This window comes from Accipiter gentilis, chromosome 21, assembly GCF_929443795.1.
Source record: "Accipiter gentilis chromosome 21, bAccGen1.1, whole genome shotgun sequence".
Classification (NCBI taxonomy): Eukaryota; Metazoa; Chordata; class Aves; order Accipitriformes; family Accipitridae; genus Astur; species Astur gentilis.
In genome coordinates, this window is record NC_064900.1 from 19,617,095 (window position 1) to 19,633,004 (window position 15,910).

A 15,910-nucleotide genomic window follows, 5' to 3' on the forward strand; every position below is an offset into this window, starting at 1 on the left:
TTAAATGAGGTTTATAGAAAACACTGTTTCAGGCTTTTAATAAGATGGTTTTGAGAAGGTAAGCGTAAAAATGTTAACAGTTTTCCAGGTATTTAATATCTTGTCACTGCTAATGGAATGAATTGATTGAGAGTATAATTTTGGCTTCCTATATAGGGAATATAGAAAGTTAAGGATAATTCTTTTCTATTCTTATACATGCGTATAATAGCATACTATTTCAGGGGAGAAAAAACACCTCGCAACAAAGTATCTCTTGGAGTTTGATTCTTCACCAGTCCCATTCTTAAGTCTAGTGCTGTTTTCTGGGGAAAGTTCAGGATAATGGGTCTGTTTAAGATCATGAGTCAGCTGATACATAATAGCTTGTTGGCTTTTTCTACACTACATTTAGACTTAATTTGAAAGCGAACCCAGTGTTGAACAGTAAACTACTCCAAAATGTTTGCGATCTCAGTTCTATTATTGAAGTCGTGAACTGCATTAAATTGTATGCAAAATCCTGATGGTACACTTTAAAAATGTTGAGAATTAGTTGCATGTTGCAGAACAACAAATTCTGTTTGTTAATTTGCAGGCTTGATAATGTGACTAAACAAATTTAATATTTGCTAAGAAGCTTATTCTGGGAGAGAAGAATTTTAAATTATCTCAAAGACTTCTATTTTATTAGTGTATAATTTACTTGGGTAGAACACGAGTGGTATGAGTGCTAATGTTTTCCAAATCATAGCTGAAATCCATGTAGGCTTTATCGGCACTTTAAAGGGTTTTGTAATTTTATTTTTGAGACATTCTGTATTTTAAAATGTGTGTGTCCTGGAGGCTCTGTTAAAACTGCAGGTAATTGTCTTCAGTACTTTTTTTCTATTTTTTTTTTTTTCCATTTACTTAAGGAAGCCCTCTGAGCAAAAAGCATTGAGAATATTAAATTTCATTACAATAAGTACATATCTGCTTTGCCTCCAAGGCTGTTCTTATATTCACATTTTGCAGGACCTAACCTTTACTGAGTAATACTTGAGTTATTGCTTCAATTTTTATGGCAAATAACTGAATGCTTTATTTGATATTATTTAGTTTACTCTTATCAGGTGTAGATAGGACTAGCCTCAAAAATTCAAGTCTAGGACACTGTGCTGCTTACTATATATAATAAGCCTATGTATAGTCCATAGTTCCTTTGAGGAGAAAATGTGTCTTTTTGTGCAAATGGCATTTCAGTAAAGTCATGTGAATATATTCATAAACATGTTTAATTCATTGGCAAAATACAATAGAGATAGTTAATGCAGAATTAACCTGCTAAATTAAAAGAATGGATCTTTCCAAAACATTGATCAAACTTCTAAGCACTGGAAATTGGGAAATTCAGAGGAGAAAACTTCCCATGCATGAGAATCTTGCTTTTTGCTGGGTTGAGCCCAGGATACTCGCCAAAGAAAACTTGCCTTTTTGTGTGCAAAGCTTCTTAACAGTGTCACAGGGGTTAGTTATAGCGACTTTGGGAGAACCTGCAAGAAGGAGTAGTTTCCCTCTATCATCTTTTTTTTTTTTAATAGACAAAATGTTAGACTATTTATCACCATTTACCTAGGACATGTTCAATCACCCTAATTTAACTGTGTATTGTATCTGTGCCAATAGCTCCTGAAGGACCTTACTGTATAGTGCTGCTTTGTGCCACATGAAGTAGAATTTTGAGGGAAAAAAAGTAAATATTTTCATGGGGACTTCAAAACTACTACTCGTATTTGAATAAAGGATGTACCTATTTCTAAGAAATCATTTTCCCAAAGTAATTACTGAATATGAATCAACTCTAATAAATGCATATTGCTATTATATTGTCTACAGCACAGTGGATGAAAGTGCTTTCTCCCTGTGTAACACTGGACTTAGGGGGACCAGAATTAATGCTTCCAGAAGGGGTATTGTCTGGTATAGCACTCCAGAAGTCTGATTTTAATGGAAAATCCTCTGCATCTTCAAAGCTGCTATTCTTTATTCTTAAAAGAAAAAATGAAAACCTACAGTTAAATGAAATACTTTTAACTGTAATTAAACCAAGAAAACTATTTTGGTTATGTTAGTATTTAGTATTTTGTATTTATTCACTTTTTATTCTCAGAATATCAAGTTACAGCGTGATGATTGGATGTCACAAAATACATGACATAATAACCAGTGCTCTGCTTATTAGAATTTTTAAACAGAAAAGTATAATTTTATATATATATATATATATTTGTCAGTGGCTTCTGCAGATTTGGAGTTTTGCCCATGAAAAAGGCAGTATAGAAATAATCGTGCAATCCTGTATGCGATTAATTTACCAGTATTAACTTTTGTGTTGCCTGATAGAAACCAGTATGATTCAGTTTGTGAAAAGACTTCACATCTTCACTGAACAAATGCTTCCAAATTTGAGCATAATCCTTCTTTCGCTTCAACTTCTCAACACTTTTTTGTAATACTACTTAAATAATTAAGGGCCCTTTTCCTGAAGGCTGGTCTTGAAATTCTGAAACACCTTTGAACTTTTCCATTTTAATTCAGGGAATGGGATGTTAATGCTTAAGCAAAGATGTCTTCTGCAGCAAGTATTGATAAAAGTACCCATTATTTTTAACTGTTACAGGAAACTATGGAATATATGTCCTGTAAAAATATAGAAAGCAATTTTTTCTTATCAGCCCTTTTCAGAGATCTGTATCCTTCTGTAAAAATGCTCAAAACAGTTGAGAGCAAGTGGCTGTGGTGAAAGGTCTTTCATTCCTACAGCCATCTGTCTTTCATCTTAATTTGGTATGATTCTTTCTGTAAGTGAGAGGCATTTAGTAGTTGTGAGAAATATGTGCCTGAAAACTGTTGTGTTCAAGATGACCTAATGCCATCTTGGAATATGGAGAGATAGAATCTTGACTTCCTTAAAAACATGACTCGCTTACACACATCTCTCTTCCTTTCTCTGTCTATTTTCCAGTTTCTTAGAAAGCTGTGAGATTGTTTACCCTAATCTCAAGCCATTTGGAAACTTCACTCTTCTGGGAATCAACTGCATAATGGCAACTGCTGTAGTCAGGAAGCTGCTTAAGCAGCTCATCAGAAGTTCAACCCCTACTGGGAAAACTGGTTTCAGTGACCATTACTATCTTTAAGCACCCATTTTGTTGAAAACAAAAGCGAAGCAAAAATCCCTGACCTTTTGCACTGCTGTGCAGAAGGATCTGTATCTCCCAGTGCAAATTGCTGTTTGGCTTAGTGATGCCAATCACTACATGTCTGAAGGTTTCACAGACATTGATCTGAACAAGTGCTGGGTTTTGCTGCCACCACTGCTCTTCTCACAGCTGGTAGACTTAATGTTGGGATTGATACTCAAATACTTGACCAGAAACAGACTGAGAGGGACTGTTAACAGGTCACATCCACTTTGTGTGACATTTTGTCACCTCAGTCTGACAAGATAAATTGGGAATGACATGTCTTCCTGTAGGCCTTTGCTTTAAGTCCCTGAGGGCTGGTTAGCTTTTTTTCATTGTCTCTTTGGGTAGCAAAACATTCCCAAGGGCCACAGTATTTGCTGTGAATACAGGAAACTCTTATACTAAAGTTTTTCACAATCACAAGGTCATGCTGAGACCCCATCCTAATTACTGATCTAGTGTTTCAGACTTTCATACTAAGGACTGTATCCCCTTCTGGCCTCAGGGTAGACCAGTTTAGAACACTTGCTGTGTTCTGGTGCAGACTCTGCTCTTTGAGATTCAGTAGGAGGGTGACTGTCTAGGACAGACACAAATGGGTTAATGTTTGGCAAGTCAGGTGATCTAGTGCTGCTTCAGAGGGATGTTGTCCCTGTACCTCCTGAGGTTAAGATTTGGTATGCTTTCAAATGCCTGCCTTTTAGTACTCAGCTTTGGTTGTCTTTTCTGATTTCAGACGTGTAGGGTTCTTCATTCATTTATTTCCTCACAGTTCAGATTGTTTCATGTGTCCTTAATGTAGGTCTTTCTTTCCTCACTGATATCAGAGTACTGTTTACTCATGCATGAACCTGAGCAGGCAAATAATTTTAAAGATTTTATTGCATAGCAATTATGCTTTGTCAAAACCTTTAATCTGCTTGCAGTGACCTATGTGCATTCTTTTTCAGTAGTGGGTGCTCTTTGTTCCATGGTTGGGTGTCCAGATCCAATATCAGTGAGGGTTCTTAAACGATCCCAAGAGCAAGATTAAGACACAAACGAGGTCAGATGCTGTACAACCGTACAAGTTTTATTTCCTATAATAACTGATAATAGCAATAGGACAGACGGAAGAAGAAAGGAAAAAGAGGCAGACCTAAGCAAGAAAACGGAAGAGGTATAGCAAGACTAGTTACCACCACCACAAAGCCAGCAGCGTCCCGTTGACTCGGTCTCAATGTAGGTGATGGAGGGTCCAAGTTCCAGGTTCCAGCCAAAGTCCCAGTCCCAAGCGCTGCAGGTTTTCTTCTGTTGCTTTTCAATCAAAGTTGCTTTTCAGGTGCTTTACAGTTTTTTTGAGAGGAGTACACAGTTCTTTTATTGTCCCGGTCCCCACGATTTCTCCGAAAAGTCCACCCATTTCCACAGAGTTCATTACCATACATGCCTCCCCATGTTCCTTCATGGGCGCATGCCCAGGTGTTCACGGTGGTTTCTTCACCTTGCTCATGGGCAAGCACAGCTTGGTTGGCACTGCTAGCTTCAGGTGGATATGGTGGTTTCTTCAGGGACATTTTGCGTGTACTCCCCCACAGCAACAGGATGTTGAGGCTCTTTGCAGCAGCAATGTCGAGACAAACATTTCCAGCCAACACAGTCTCTTACATTGGGAACCAAGAGCTTGCAATGTCAATCAAGGTCACTAGCCCTTGTTCTCGTGGGGGACTTCAACTTAATAGATGTCTGCTGGAAATACAGTACAGCAGAAAGGAAACAGTCTAGGAGGCTCCTGGAGTGTGTGGAAGATAATGTCCTGACACAGTTGGTGAGTGAGCCAAATAGGGATGGCACCCCGCTGGACCTGTTGTTTGTGAACAGAGAAGGACTTGTGGGTGATCTGATGGTTCGAGGCTGTCTTGGGCATAGAGATCACGAAATTAGAGAGTTTTCGATTCTTGGAGAAGGAGGGGGCTCAGCAGAGCTGCTACCTTGGACTTCTGCAGGACAGACTTTGGCCTGTTCAGGAGACTGTTTGACAGAGTCCCTTGAGAAGCATTCCTGATGGGCAAAGGAGTGCAGGAAGGCTGGACACTCTTCAAGAAGGAAGTCTTCAAGGTGCAGGAGCAGGCTGTCCCCATGTGCTGAAGGATGAGCCAGTGGGGAAGACCACCGGCCTGGCTGAACAGAGAGCTTTTGGCTGGAACTCAGGAAAAAAAGGAGAGTTTATGACCTTTGGAAGAAGGGGCAGGCAACTCAAGAAGACTACAAGGATGTCATAAGGTTATGCGGGGAGAAAATTAGAAGGACCAAAACCCAACTAAAACTTAAACTGGCTACTGCTGTAAAAGGCAATAAAAAAATGTTTCTATAAACACATTAGCAACAAAAGGAAGGCTAAGGAGAATCTCCATCCTTTATTGGATGTGGGGGGAAGCATAGTGACAAAGGCTGAGGGAGAAGGCTGAGGTACTTAATGCCTCCTTTGCCTCAGTCTTTAATAGTAAGACCAGTAGTTCTTGGGGTATCCAGCCCTCTGAGCTGGAAGGCAGGGATGAAGAGCAGAATGAAGCCCCATAATCCAAGGGGGAAATGATTAGTGACCTGCTACACTACTTAAACACACACAAGTCTATGGGGCTGGATGGGATCCATCCAAAGGTAGTGAGGGACCTGACGGAGGTACTCACCAAGCCACTTTCCATCGTTTGTCAGCAGTCCTGGCTAATCAGGGAGGTCCCAGTTGACTGGAAGTTAACAAATGTGACGGCCATCTACAAGAAGGACCAGAAGGAGGATCTGGGGAACTAAAGGCCTGTCAGTCTGACCTCTGTGCTGGGGAAGGTTATGGAGCAGATCATCTTGAGTGCCATCACACAGCACATAGAGGACAACCAGGTGATCAGGCCCAATCAGTATGGGTTTATGAAAGGCAGGTCTGGCTTGACTAACCTGATCTTCTATGACAAGGTGACCCACTTAGTGGATGGGGGGGAAAGACTGTGGATGTTGTCTGTGAAGACTTTAGTAAAGCCTTTGACACCATTCTGCACAGCATTCTCCTGGACAAAACTGGCTGCCCCTGGCTTGGACAGGTGTACTCTTCGCTGGGTAAAAAATTGGCTGGCTGGCTGAGCCCACAGAGTTGTGGTGAATGGAGTTAAATCCAGTTGGCAGCTGCTCACAAGTGGTGTTCCCCAGGGCTCAGTATTGGGGCCAGTTTTGTTTAATATCTTTATCAATGATCCAGGTAAGGGGTTTGAGTACGCCCTCAGTAAGTTTGCAGACAACACCAAGTTGAGCAGGAGTATTGATCTGCTTGAGGGAAGGAAGGCTCTGCAGAGGGATCTGGGCAGGCTGGATCGATGGGCTGAGGCCAGTTTTATGAGGTTCAAGAAGGCCAAGTGCCGGGTCCTGCACTCGGGTCACAGCAACCCCATGCAGCACTACAGGCTTGGGGAAGAGTGGCTGGAAAGCTGCCCGGCAGAAAAGGACCTGGGGGTGCTGGTTGACAGCCGGCTGAATATGAGCCAGCAGTGTGCCCAGGTGGCCAAGAAGGCCAACGGCATCCTGGCCTGTATCAGAAATAGTGTGGCCAGCAGGAGCAGGGAGGTGATTGTCCCCCTGTATTCGGCACTAGTGAGGCTGCACCTCAAATACTGTGTTGAGTTTTGGGCCCCTCACTACAGGAAAGACATTGAGGTGCTGGAGTGTGTCAGAAGAGGTGCAATGAAGCTGGTGAAAGGTCTAGAGAACAAGTCTTAGGAGGAGCGGCTGAGGGAACTGGTTGTTTAGCCTGGAGAAAAGGAGGCTGAGGCGAGACCTTATTGCTCCCTACAGCTACCTGAAAGGAGGTTGCAGCAAGGTGGGTGTCGGTCTCTTTTCCCAGATAACAAGTTATAGGATGAGAGGAAATGGCCTCAAGTTGCACCAGCGGAGGTTTGGATTGCATATTAGGAAAAAATTCTTCACCAAAAGGGTTGTCAAGCACTGGAACAGACTTTCTAGGGAAGTGGTGGAGTCAGCATCCCTGTAGGTATTCAAAAGACATGTAACTGTGTTGCTTAGGGACGTGGTTTAGTGGTGGATTTGGCAGTGTTAGGTTTATGGTTGGGCTCAAAGATCTTGAGTGTCTTTTTCAACCTAAATGATTCTGTGGTTCTAAGATTTCTGAAGTGAGGACATTTCGTTAGCTCTAAGGAGAGTTGGGTGTGAAATTTTTAGACTAAGCCGTCTAATTGGTGATTGAAACTTTTTAAAAGTTTTTGATGTTGTACTGGACCTTACGGAAGGATAAAACTCAGAGATCTGTAATGCACTGTTACTTGTGTTACTTAATGCTTTTTTAATTTGAAATGTCATTTAAAAGATAAAGCTGCTTTGCAGATGAAAGATCAAAGGTTACAAGTCTTTTGTTTGGCACTGTTGACATCTTTTCTGTATCTCAGTACATAAATTGCCTACTTTCAGTCTTATGAATTCTATACAGGTAGTAAACCAAATATCTAATCAAGTGAAACAGAAAGGTCATGTTATGGATCAATTTCTCTCTAAAACAAACAAAAACTCACAAGGCAGAGAACAGAGGTAAAGTGATAAGCAATTGATTGTATGTAGTAAGTGGGGAAGGAAAAGACAGTGGGGTAGTAATTAAGATATTTGATAAATTTGGTAAAAAAGCTCAGGGAGCTAGATCTAAAGCTAATAGTTATTTTCAATTTAGAGGCTTCAGGGGAAAAAAGTGTCTCTCCATCATTGATATGGCTGAAAGAGATATAGATAAATCTTTAATGATGCAAGCTCCCTGTTAAGGAAGTAGCAGTGGGAGACTTAGAGAATTAGGAACTGTCCCCATTAGCTTGCCCAAGAAACTGCAGTTAGAATTCATGGAGTATGGGTAACATTTTTCCAAGCTTTGTGTGAGTAAAGATCTACCGCTATTTGAATGTGTTAATTTCAAGTCTCGTCCATGTACAAGATTGTGATGGACAAGAAGTAGAGAGACCTTACAACTTATGCATCTAACCTCTAAGTTCTCTCTTGGCCCCCAGATCACCTTCACAGTGCAACAGCTTGAACTGCTTTACCGAAGGGATCATGATCACACTGATTGTCTTTTAGGTTGGTTGCTTATGTTGGGGATGTTAAAAAATAAATTTCATCATATTGCTTTACTTTAATCATATCCAAAATATTGTGGCACTGTGAAGGATAATTCAAGAATACTGCAAGAATGTTGCAGGCATTCTGAAAACTTTTACCAGCTAAATTCTCCTGGAACTGGAAGTTGGAGTGTAGAGAGGACTCTGTCCTCAGGATTTTTGTCAGTTTTCTTCTGTTTATTTTAAAATAATGTTAAAAATTCAGTGCATGTTAAATTGAAAACCTCAGTCTTCTGTAAGTTCTCACCTACTGATATTCGTGCCACTACTATTAATTAGTGTTACTTGTTTTCAGGGTAAGCTTTTTTCTTAAAAGTTATTTTGTGTCCAAATATTTAACTTTGAAATATGAGTAAGCTTAATATTGCTGAAATAGAATGGCTTGTTTCTTTTCTAGCTGTGCAGGACACAGTCATGCAATGCTCTTTCAGAAATCCTAGGTCCAGAAAAAGTAGCACTCTACATCAGTGCCTCTGGTTGTTACTGTGGGGAAAAAAAAATAATACACTGCTTCTCTCTCCTCTTGGGATTGATACAGGTGAAGTGACCTGTTGCTGCTGACCCCTTCTGTTCACAGATTATCATATGCCCAGGGAGGATAGCTTTTTTGGCTGTTGTCTGTACGGTTCATTTTGGAGACGCAATGCAGCCTGCATCACCACAGAAAAGCTCTTTTGGTCTGTTAATGACTATATCAAGTTCTATTGACTGATAGAGATGTGTATGTTGCCATAGAATGACATTCAGTATAATTAGGAGTGCAGGTGTTGGGAGTAGTCTAGCGGCATCAGTCAGGATTGTCCCTTGGCTAAAAAGTGGGTGCTTGCTGCACTGCTTTGTCTTCTCAGTATCTTATGGCTAGAGATGGCTTGGTGTTATGGCAACAATATTACCTAGAAAACAGCGAGGAATTACTTGTCCATGTAAATGAAGGAGGTTGAAATACAGAGAGCTTATTCTCTTTGTTGTTTTCCAAATGGGTAAGACTGGTTACCTTCTTGCATCGCTCAGATCCAACAAAGTGCATCTAAGTAACAGGCAAACTGGTGTATGCTGGTTGACAGCAGTGAAAACAGAACATCTCTTTATCAAATCTGGATGTTTAGTTCATAAATTAACTTGTACCAGCTTCACTGAAAGTTAGCATTATCAGAGTGCCAGTTTCTTTATGTTTAGCAATCCATTGGTGTAATTTAAGCCAGTCAGCTTTTGAAATGTTTGGGGATAATTCAAAAGTAACGTTTTAGCAATTCAGTGCTACTACGTGTTAAGTTAATTAAACACTAAGAATTGAAGATGGGCAAATCATCATAAAGTCTAGATTCTTAGAAGGTCAGCAGTTCCACTCTTTTTTTTTTTTATAATACATAATAGTAAATGCAGTTTCTGAATGTCAGCATTCATATGGTTCAAGAATTACAGCTTCAAACTGGTTTAGGTACGACCAATATTAATTTTTTGTCCCTAGTGACAAAATTAACTGGTTTAAATGCATTACTTGCATCTGAGTGTGTTATGTTCATCATGGATTGGAATTTAGAATTCTTACAGTGAATCATTATTTTGGCTTTTTATTAGTACAGGAGGAAAAAAAAAAATAATGAGTGTGACTTGTAAGCAATTTCACAGGTTTTCTGCTGACCTAGTGCAGGAAAGTTGTTAAATTTCTCATCACCTTGTGAAACCAGGTCATCTAGCTAGATATGCTCATTTCACTTTTTCAAATGAGAAATTGTTTTTTAATGTGTGAGTTACGGTCCCCAAGGGGGAGAAAATAAACAGCAAGACTTCTCTGCAAAGACCTTCTTTGTTTTGAATGATGCCTGAGTGAATTCTGGATTACTTAAATTTCTTGCAGTGTAAATAATTCTGTTCCTTAATGATAATACAGCATATATTTTCCTCTCTTAGATCATGCATGCAGTGAAAGAACTTTCTCAATTTTATGGTATGCAAAAATGTGAGAGATTGTTAGGATATAATTTAAGATATGGCTTTTTCCCAAAAGAAATTACGTTCTTAATGAATGCTATCCTGTTTCCATATCTGTCTCTAAAATTACAAGAACGTACATTTAGAAATGTTCCTGAGTTACTGCTTATATGGTAGATATATTTCAATTATGCTGTAATTTTGGCCTCTACTGGCATTCTGCAAAGTTATTTGTTATTTCTGTCAACTTCTGTTTCTAATGCTGCTGCTCCCATAAACAAATTGACTTGGATGAAATCATGAACCCCTGCATGGTTTGTGCGATTAGTGTGTTTCAAAAAAACCCGTTGTTCTGGCTCATGTTTTGGAGCTGTGTAGTTATGTCTCTAAAAGTCAATATGGCTGGTAGTATTTGACATACTTTCTGGAAAATATCCTAAAACTGAGTTTTTCCAAGTTTAGACTAGAATCAGAGTTAATATGTTTGTTTGTTTCTTTGTTTATTTACAATTTTCTCTCTCATGTGCAATCAGATGGTTGGAAAACATCTGCTGCTCCTGCTCAGGTTTTTGATCTCATGAATTTGGTAACTAATCTTTTGGTTCAACAAATCCATCTTGTTTGTTCTTATCTGTGGTCACTTTTTCATGTAAAAGTCATTACAACTTTTCTTACTGTTTCTCCATCTTTTTCCAAAGATCAATCTTCAGTGCCAACAAAGGTGGAAAAAATTACATTTATTATCCATTTTGGCTCTTCTGAGTATGTTTTACAAATGTACAAATCCTCTTCACCATCCTAAGGACTTTAAGGTTATGAAGTCAAGCAGGATGTAATGAGGAGAAATAACTTTTAAGTCTGGCTGGTGCTTGTAGCAATTAATCTACTCTTTGTACATGCATTATCTGTGTGAGATAGTATTTTTATTGCAATACAGCTACTGCTTTGACTTTGTTCACAGCGTTTAGCTTGCAGCAAATAGCTTTCTGCAAATCTGATGCTGGGTCAGAAAAAGATACAGCGAGCATTTGCATGAAGTTGTATTTTGTGACCAGCTTGCCAGTTCGTAGGACTTTCAATACCTTTCTATTTGATACCATTCTCTCTCTGAGATAAATTGTTCATTCATTGCAAATCATCTCACCTGAGAAATAACAAATATATAAAAGGTTCTGTAGACAAGCTCCTGTGATCTTCCTAGTATAGTGTTCTATTGTGAATTGGATGATTCGGGGCAAGGCGAAGGAACACGGGGATGGAACAAAAAAATCTGTCATGTAGTGCGTGCACAGAAAAGGTATTGAACTGAGGCAATTTACATTGAACTGATTTGCATTTCCTAAATTTAGAGGGTTTGGTAATATTTCTGTCTTTATATGCACAAGTGTGCTTCTGTGTGTGGTACATGCAAAGAGAAGGAGAAATACTACAATCCTATTGAAGTAAATAACTGACTATTTAGTGAGATCAGGATTTTACCAGCTCTGTAGTGTGTCCACAGCCTCCCCGTCTTTTTATCTAATACCACTAACTCCAGACTTAAAGCACTCTTCATAAAGTTTTTTGGAGGAAGGAAGGCAGGGACATTTGTTTTGTCAAAATGGAGTTTATTCCTTGTGTCGTAATTGCCTCATAAGTCTACTGTCTCCAACATCTGTTAAAGTGAAATGTTGAAAGGGTTTCCGTCGCTGCCTTATGCCAACTACGTGCATGGGTAAATTGTACCAGTGACGCTGACTGATGCGGTTTGTGCTAGGTGCGTACCCCTTCCCTCTCACCCACCAGAGGGTCACTGGTGAGACCCTGTATGCTGCCATGTAGCTTGCATTCTTCTCTGACAGAAACTTGGTAGTAAGTAGGGTCATAGTTGTGCTATCTCGGGAAATTGATTAGAGAGAAATCATAGCATTGGTAAGTGTTGGAGACGTGGGCCAAAAAAGTTTCACTACCTCACATGGTTGGCTGATTGAGATGGGTGGGCTCTTTGGAGCCATAGCTTGCAGCAGATGCACCTGAGGCAGCCCGTGCTGAGGGTGGCAGAGAGTGTAGTGGTACAGAGGGTCAACAATGGAAGCAAGGTATGGGGTCTTTTGAAGCTACTGAGACCAGTGTCCTGGGAGAGAAGGTAATGAATAGTAGGAAAACTGTTCATGAATCTATTTTGTTCTTTGATATGAATTTAGTTCACAAATGCATCCACGTGCTTACTTGCTTTGGAACCTCTTATATTTTTTATTTCCTGTCCATGCTTTCTTTGTGTGTGTGTGATACCCCATTCTTGTTGTTCTGAATTGAAAAAAAAAAAAAAAAAAAAAAGTCCTCAACTTCCATAAGTTGGTTTACTCTTTAAACATGTAAATTTGCAACACAGTAGGTGATTTGGTAATCTACTGTTGACATGTGATTTGTAAATAATTGGGGAGGGGGGTGGGTGATGACAGCTTTTCAACTTTTATTATGCCTAGAAATTGCTGTAAATCCATAAAATCTTGGGAATGAAATGTTACCTATTATAATTTTCTTTCCATTTCTGTAATATCTTTTCCCATAGAGTATAACCATCTTTAGAGAGGCAAAGGAAAAGTATGGTGTCAAGTATGAGTACTAAAATGTAGTACATGTGTTCGAACACTAACCTATTAGGTGTCTATATATATAGTTGACAACTTTTCCTAAACCCCTGTCTGCAATCTTAAAATTACGTGTAGTAAAAGACAAAGTTTAAGAAAGACAAACATTTAAGAAAAAGCTAATGAAATACAGGGAAGATGCCACTAAAATGGTAAAATGCTCAGTACAAGTACTGTATATGCAAGTGGGGAACATGGTATAAGGAACTCTAGCTGATCCCAAGGTTTCTAAAGCTTACAAAATACATTAATGTTATTTCAGCTGGGAAGTTTTGAGGTTCCTTCTGTCTAATTTGAGAATGTGGATTGAAGACTATCGCTTTGATGGATTCCGATTTGATGGTGTTACATCTATGCTGTATCACCATCATGGGATTGGTGAGTAATTTAATCAACTCTAATCGCAGCAGTCCTGTTGCAGCTCGATTGCTGTGGAAATAGTGCTGTAAAGTTCACTGAATGCTCCAAAAGTTCCAGGTTTGCTAATACCTTGTTGTGCTGCTATATGGATAGATCTGAAATTATGAATAAATCTGGTGTTTATAAAATTGCGTATTGCAAAATATCTGTGTCTTTTTAAAAAAGTGACTGTTACATTTAAAACTTCCTGTTTTACTAGGCACAGGATTCAGTGGAGATTACAATGAGTATTTTGGCCTACATGTGGATGAAGACGCTTTGTGTTACCTAATGCTGGCCAACCACATGATTAATTTCTTGCATCCAGAATGCATAACCATAGCAGAGGTAAGATCAGAATTTGCCATCCTCAATGACATTAATATTGATTAGTTTGCTTTGGGATGTGAATTTCCTGTTAATTATCAAGTCATACTTCAGGCACTCAAGGAGTGACATGAGCTGAGAAATGTTAATTAGTGGACAGACTTTGCCTTGTGGGGAAAAACAACTGGAATATGCACTTTGGGAATTTTCTCTGCAATAATGGGTCTTTAATTAATGTGGGGTTTTCTTTTTTTTCCCTTCATCTCCTCGAACTTGTAATGAGATTTGTTTCTATTAGGTTATTGCTTTTGCATAATTGCCATTTGTCACTAGTTATTAATGGTACTAAAGATTAACAGCCCTAGTGTGGTTTTGCATATTTTGAATTCTATTGGCATAATTGACAATTCCCCTTCAAAATAAATGCAATAAATTTACAAATGTTGAATGTGTATGCTAATTTAAATTTAGTATTAAGTTTCTCCAGGTTTCCGAGGGAGTAAATAGACTATATTACTTGATTGAGATCAAATAAACTTTTTTGACAGGAAAATATTATTGTAGGCACATGGAATTGTGAACAGTAAAAAACACCAGAACATTTAATTTCTATGAATAGGTACATTTTCACTGATATTTTCTCTTTATTTAAAAGAGAAGGTCATGTAAACCTTGAGGATTTTTCTGTTACTATGCTTAAATAATTCTTTTCATTAAAAAAGAAAAGGTTGCATCTATCTGATATCATTAGGTACTATATGGATTTCTAGTAAAAATTTCTGTATTGCTTAAGATTTCCCTACTTGCCTTCAGAAAACGAAGTACTGCTTAACTTCATTTCTTACTTATGGTGAAGTTTTATGTTAGAGACAACCACTGCTAAAAGCTTAATGATAAGCTATCAGAAACAGCATCTGGTGAGCAGTCACTAGTAAACTTGAGGTGGTTTCATTGAGCTGTAGGCCTATTTGAAGTGAAGTTTGTTCATTTTCTATGTAGTCTTAGGTTATAAGCATTCCTACCAATGAAATTCTGAGTTCAGTCTGCTTGTATTGCCAGGCTTAAGAGTTCTTTTTTAATAAGATGTGTCTTCCATTTCTCTTGCTTGAGTTGAAAAGTGCTTCTGTTTCAATACATCATTTTCTGCCTGGGGGAGTCACTACACAAAATATAGAATTGATCAATGTACTGCATGGTTAAAGGAGATTTCAGAAGGAGAAACTACTGACATAATTGAAAATTATAAAAAGCAATGAAGAATGTCTGCTTGCCTACAATGATGATGGAATGAGTGCCACATAAGAAAAAAGTTTTGTCCAGCCGTAACTTATTATAATATATTCCTTAATTATTTAACTGATAATTTTTAAAGCTTTTTAATATTCTGTATATCCACTGTCTTAGAAATTACTAAGTTTTTTGGTATTACTGACTATATGCTTATTTTTCATTTTGGCCTTCTAAATAAAGCTGTGGTTAAAGTTTTGTATAATGAGAAGAAAATACGTTAAGTAAAATTACATCATGCTTGAAGTCTTATAAAAACAAACGGGGGGAAAAAAAACCCTACTGCTGTCATTTTTTAATTTTTTTTTAATGCAGCTCATTTCAAACTAAGGTCTGAACAAATGCTTTGGCATTGGCTGTTTACAGTTGGTGGAAAATATACTACACAAACTATCGTTGAATTTTATTTTATTTTTCTTTAGTGTTCTGGTAAAATCTGTGGATATAGATAGATAGAAATAGTATTAAATTTGGCATTTTACTTCCCCAAAATCTGGCTTTCAAAATTGTGACTAAAGCAGATGGGAGCTACTTAAATCTCAGTCTGAGACCTTGTCCGGGTAGGCATCATAGCATCACAGGGAAGGGCTTTTGTTTCAGGTCATCTTGTCCTGCATAACTTGGAGAGTATTAGTCTGTTTGTATTCTTTCTGACTGATTTAGGAGAGCTGTTGAACTTCTTTTTAGAATATCTTCGTTATTTGGTGCGTACAACATGTGGAATGTGGATGCGGTTTCCTGCGTGATCTGATGACTGCTGAGTAAAGGGGGATAGTCCCCTCCTTTGATCTCCTGGCTTTGCTGTTCATACAGCCCAGGATGCTGCTGGCCATCTCTGCTGCCAGGGCAGGCTGCCGGCTCCTGCTCAGCTTGCTGCCAGCCCAGAGTCCCAGGGCCTTCCCAGCTGAGCTGCTCCCCAGACTGGCAGTCCCCAGCCTGTATGGACGCAGGGGTTCGTCCATCCCAGGGGCAGGATTTGACAATT

General features: G+C 38.8%; 1 protein-coding gene across 2 annotated transcripts in view; it reads left to right on the forward strand.

Annotated features, from left to right (window-relative positions):
- The window catches only part of GBE1 (1,4-alpha-glucan branching enzyme 1), a 164,315-nt gene that overhangs the window by 84,213 nt on the left and 64,192 nt on the right, over positions 1-15,910 (forward strand). For both annotated transcript variants that reach the window (XM_049825023.1, XM_049825022.1), the window contains exons 8-9: positions 13,175-13,290; positions 13,532-13,659. In XM_049825023.1, coding sequence (XP_049680980.1) covers positions 13,175-13,290; positions 13,532-13,659 — 244 coding nt within the window. The remainder of the gene's footprint in view (positions 1-13,174; positions 13,291-13,531; positions 13,660-15,910) is intronic.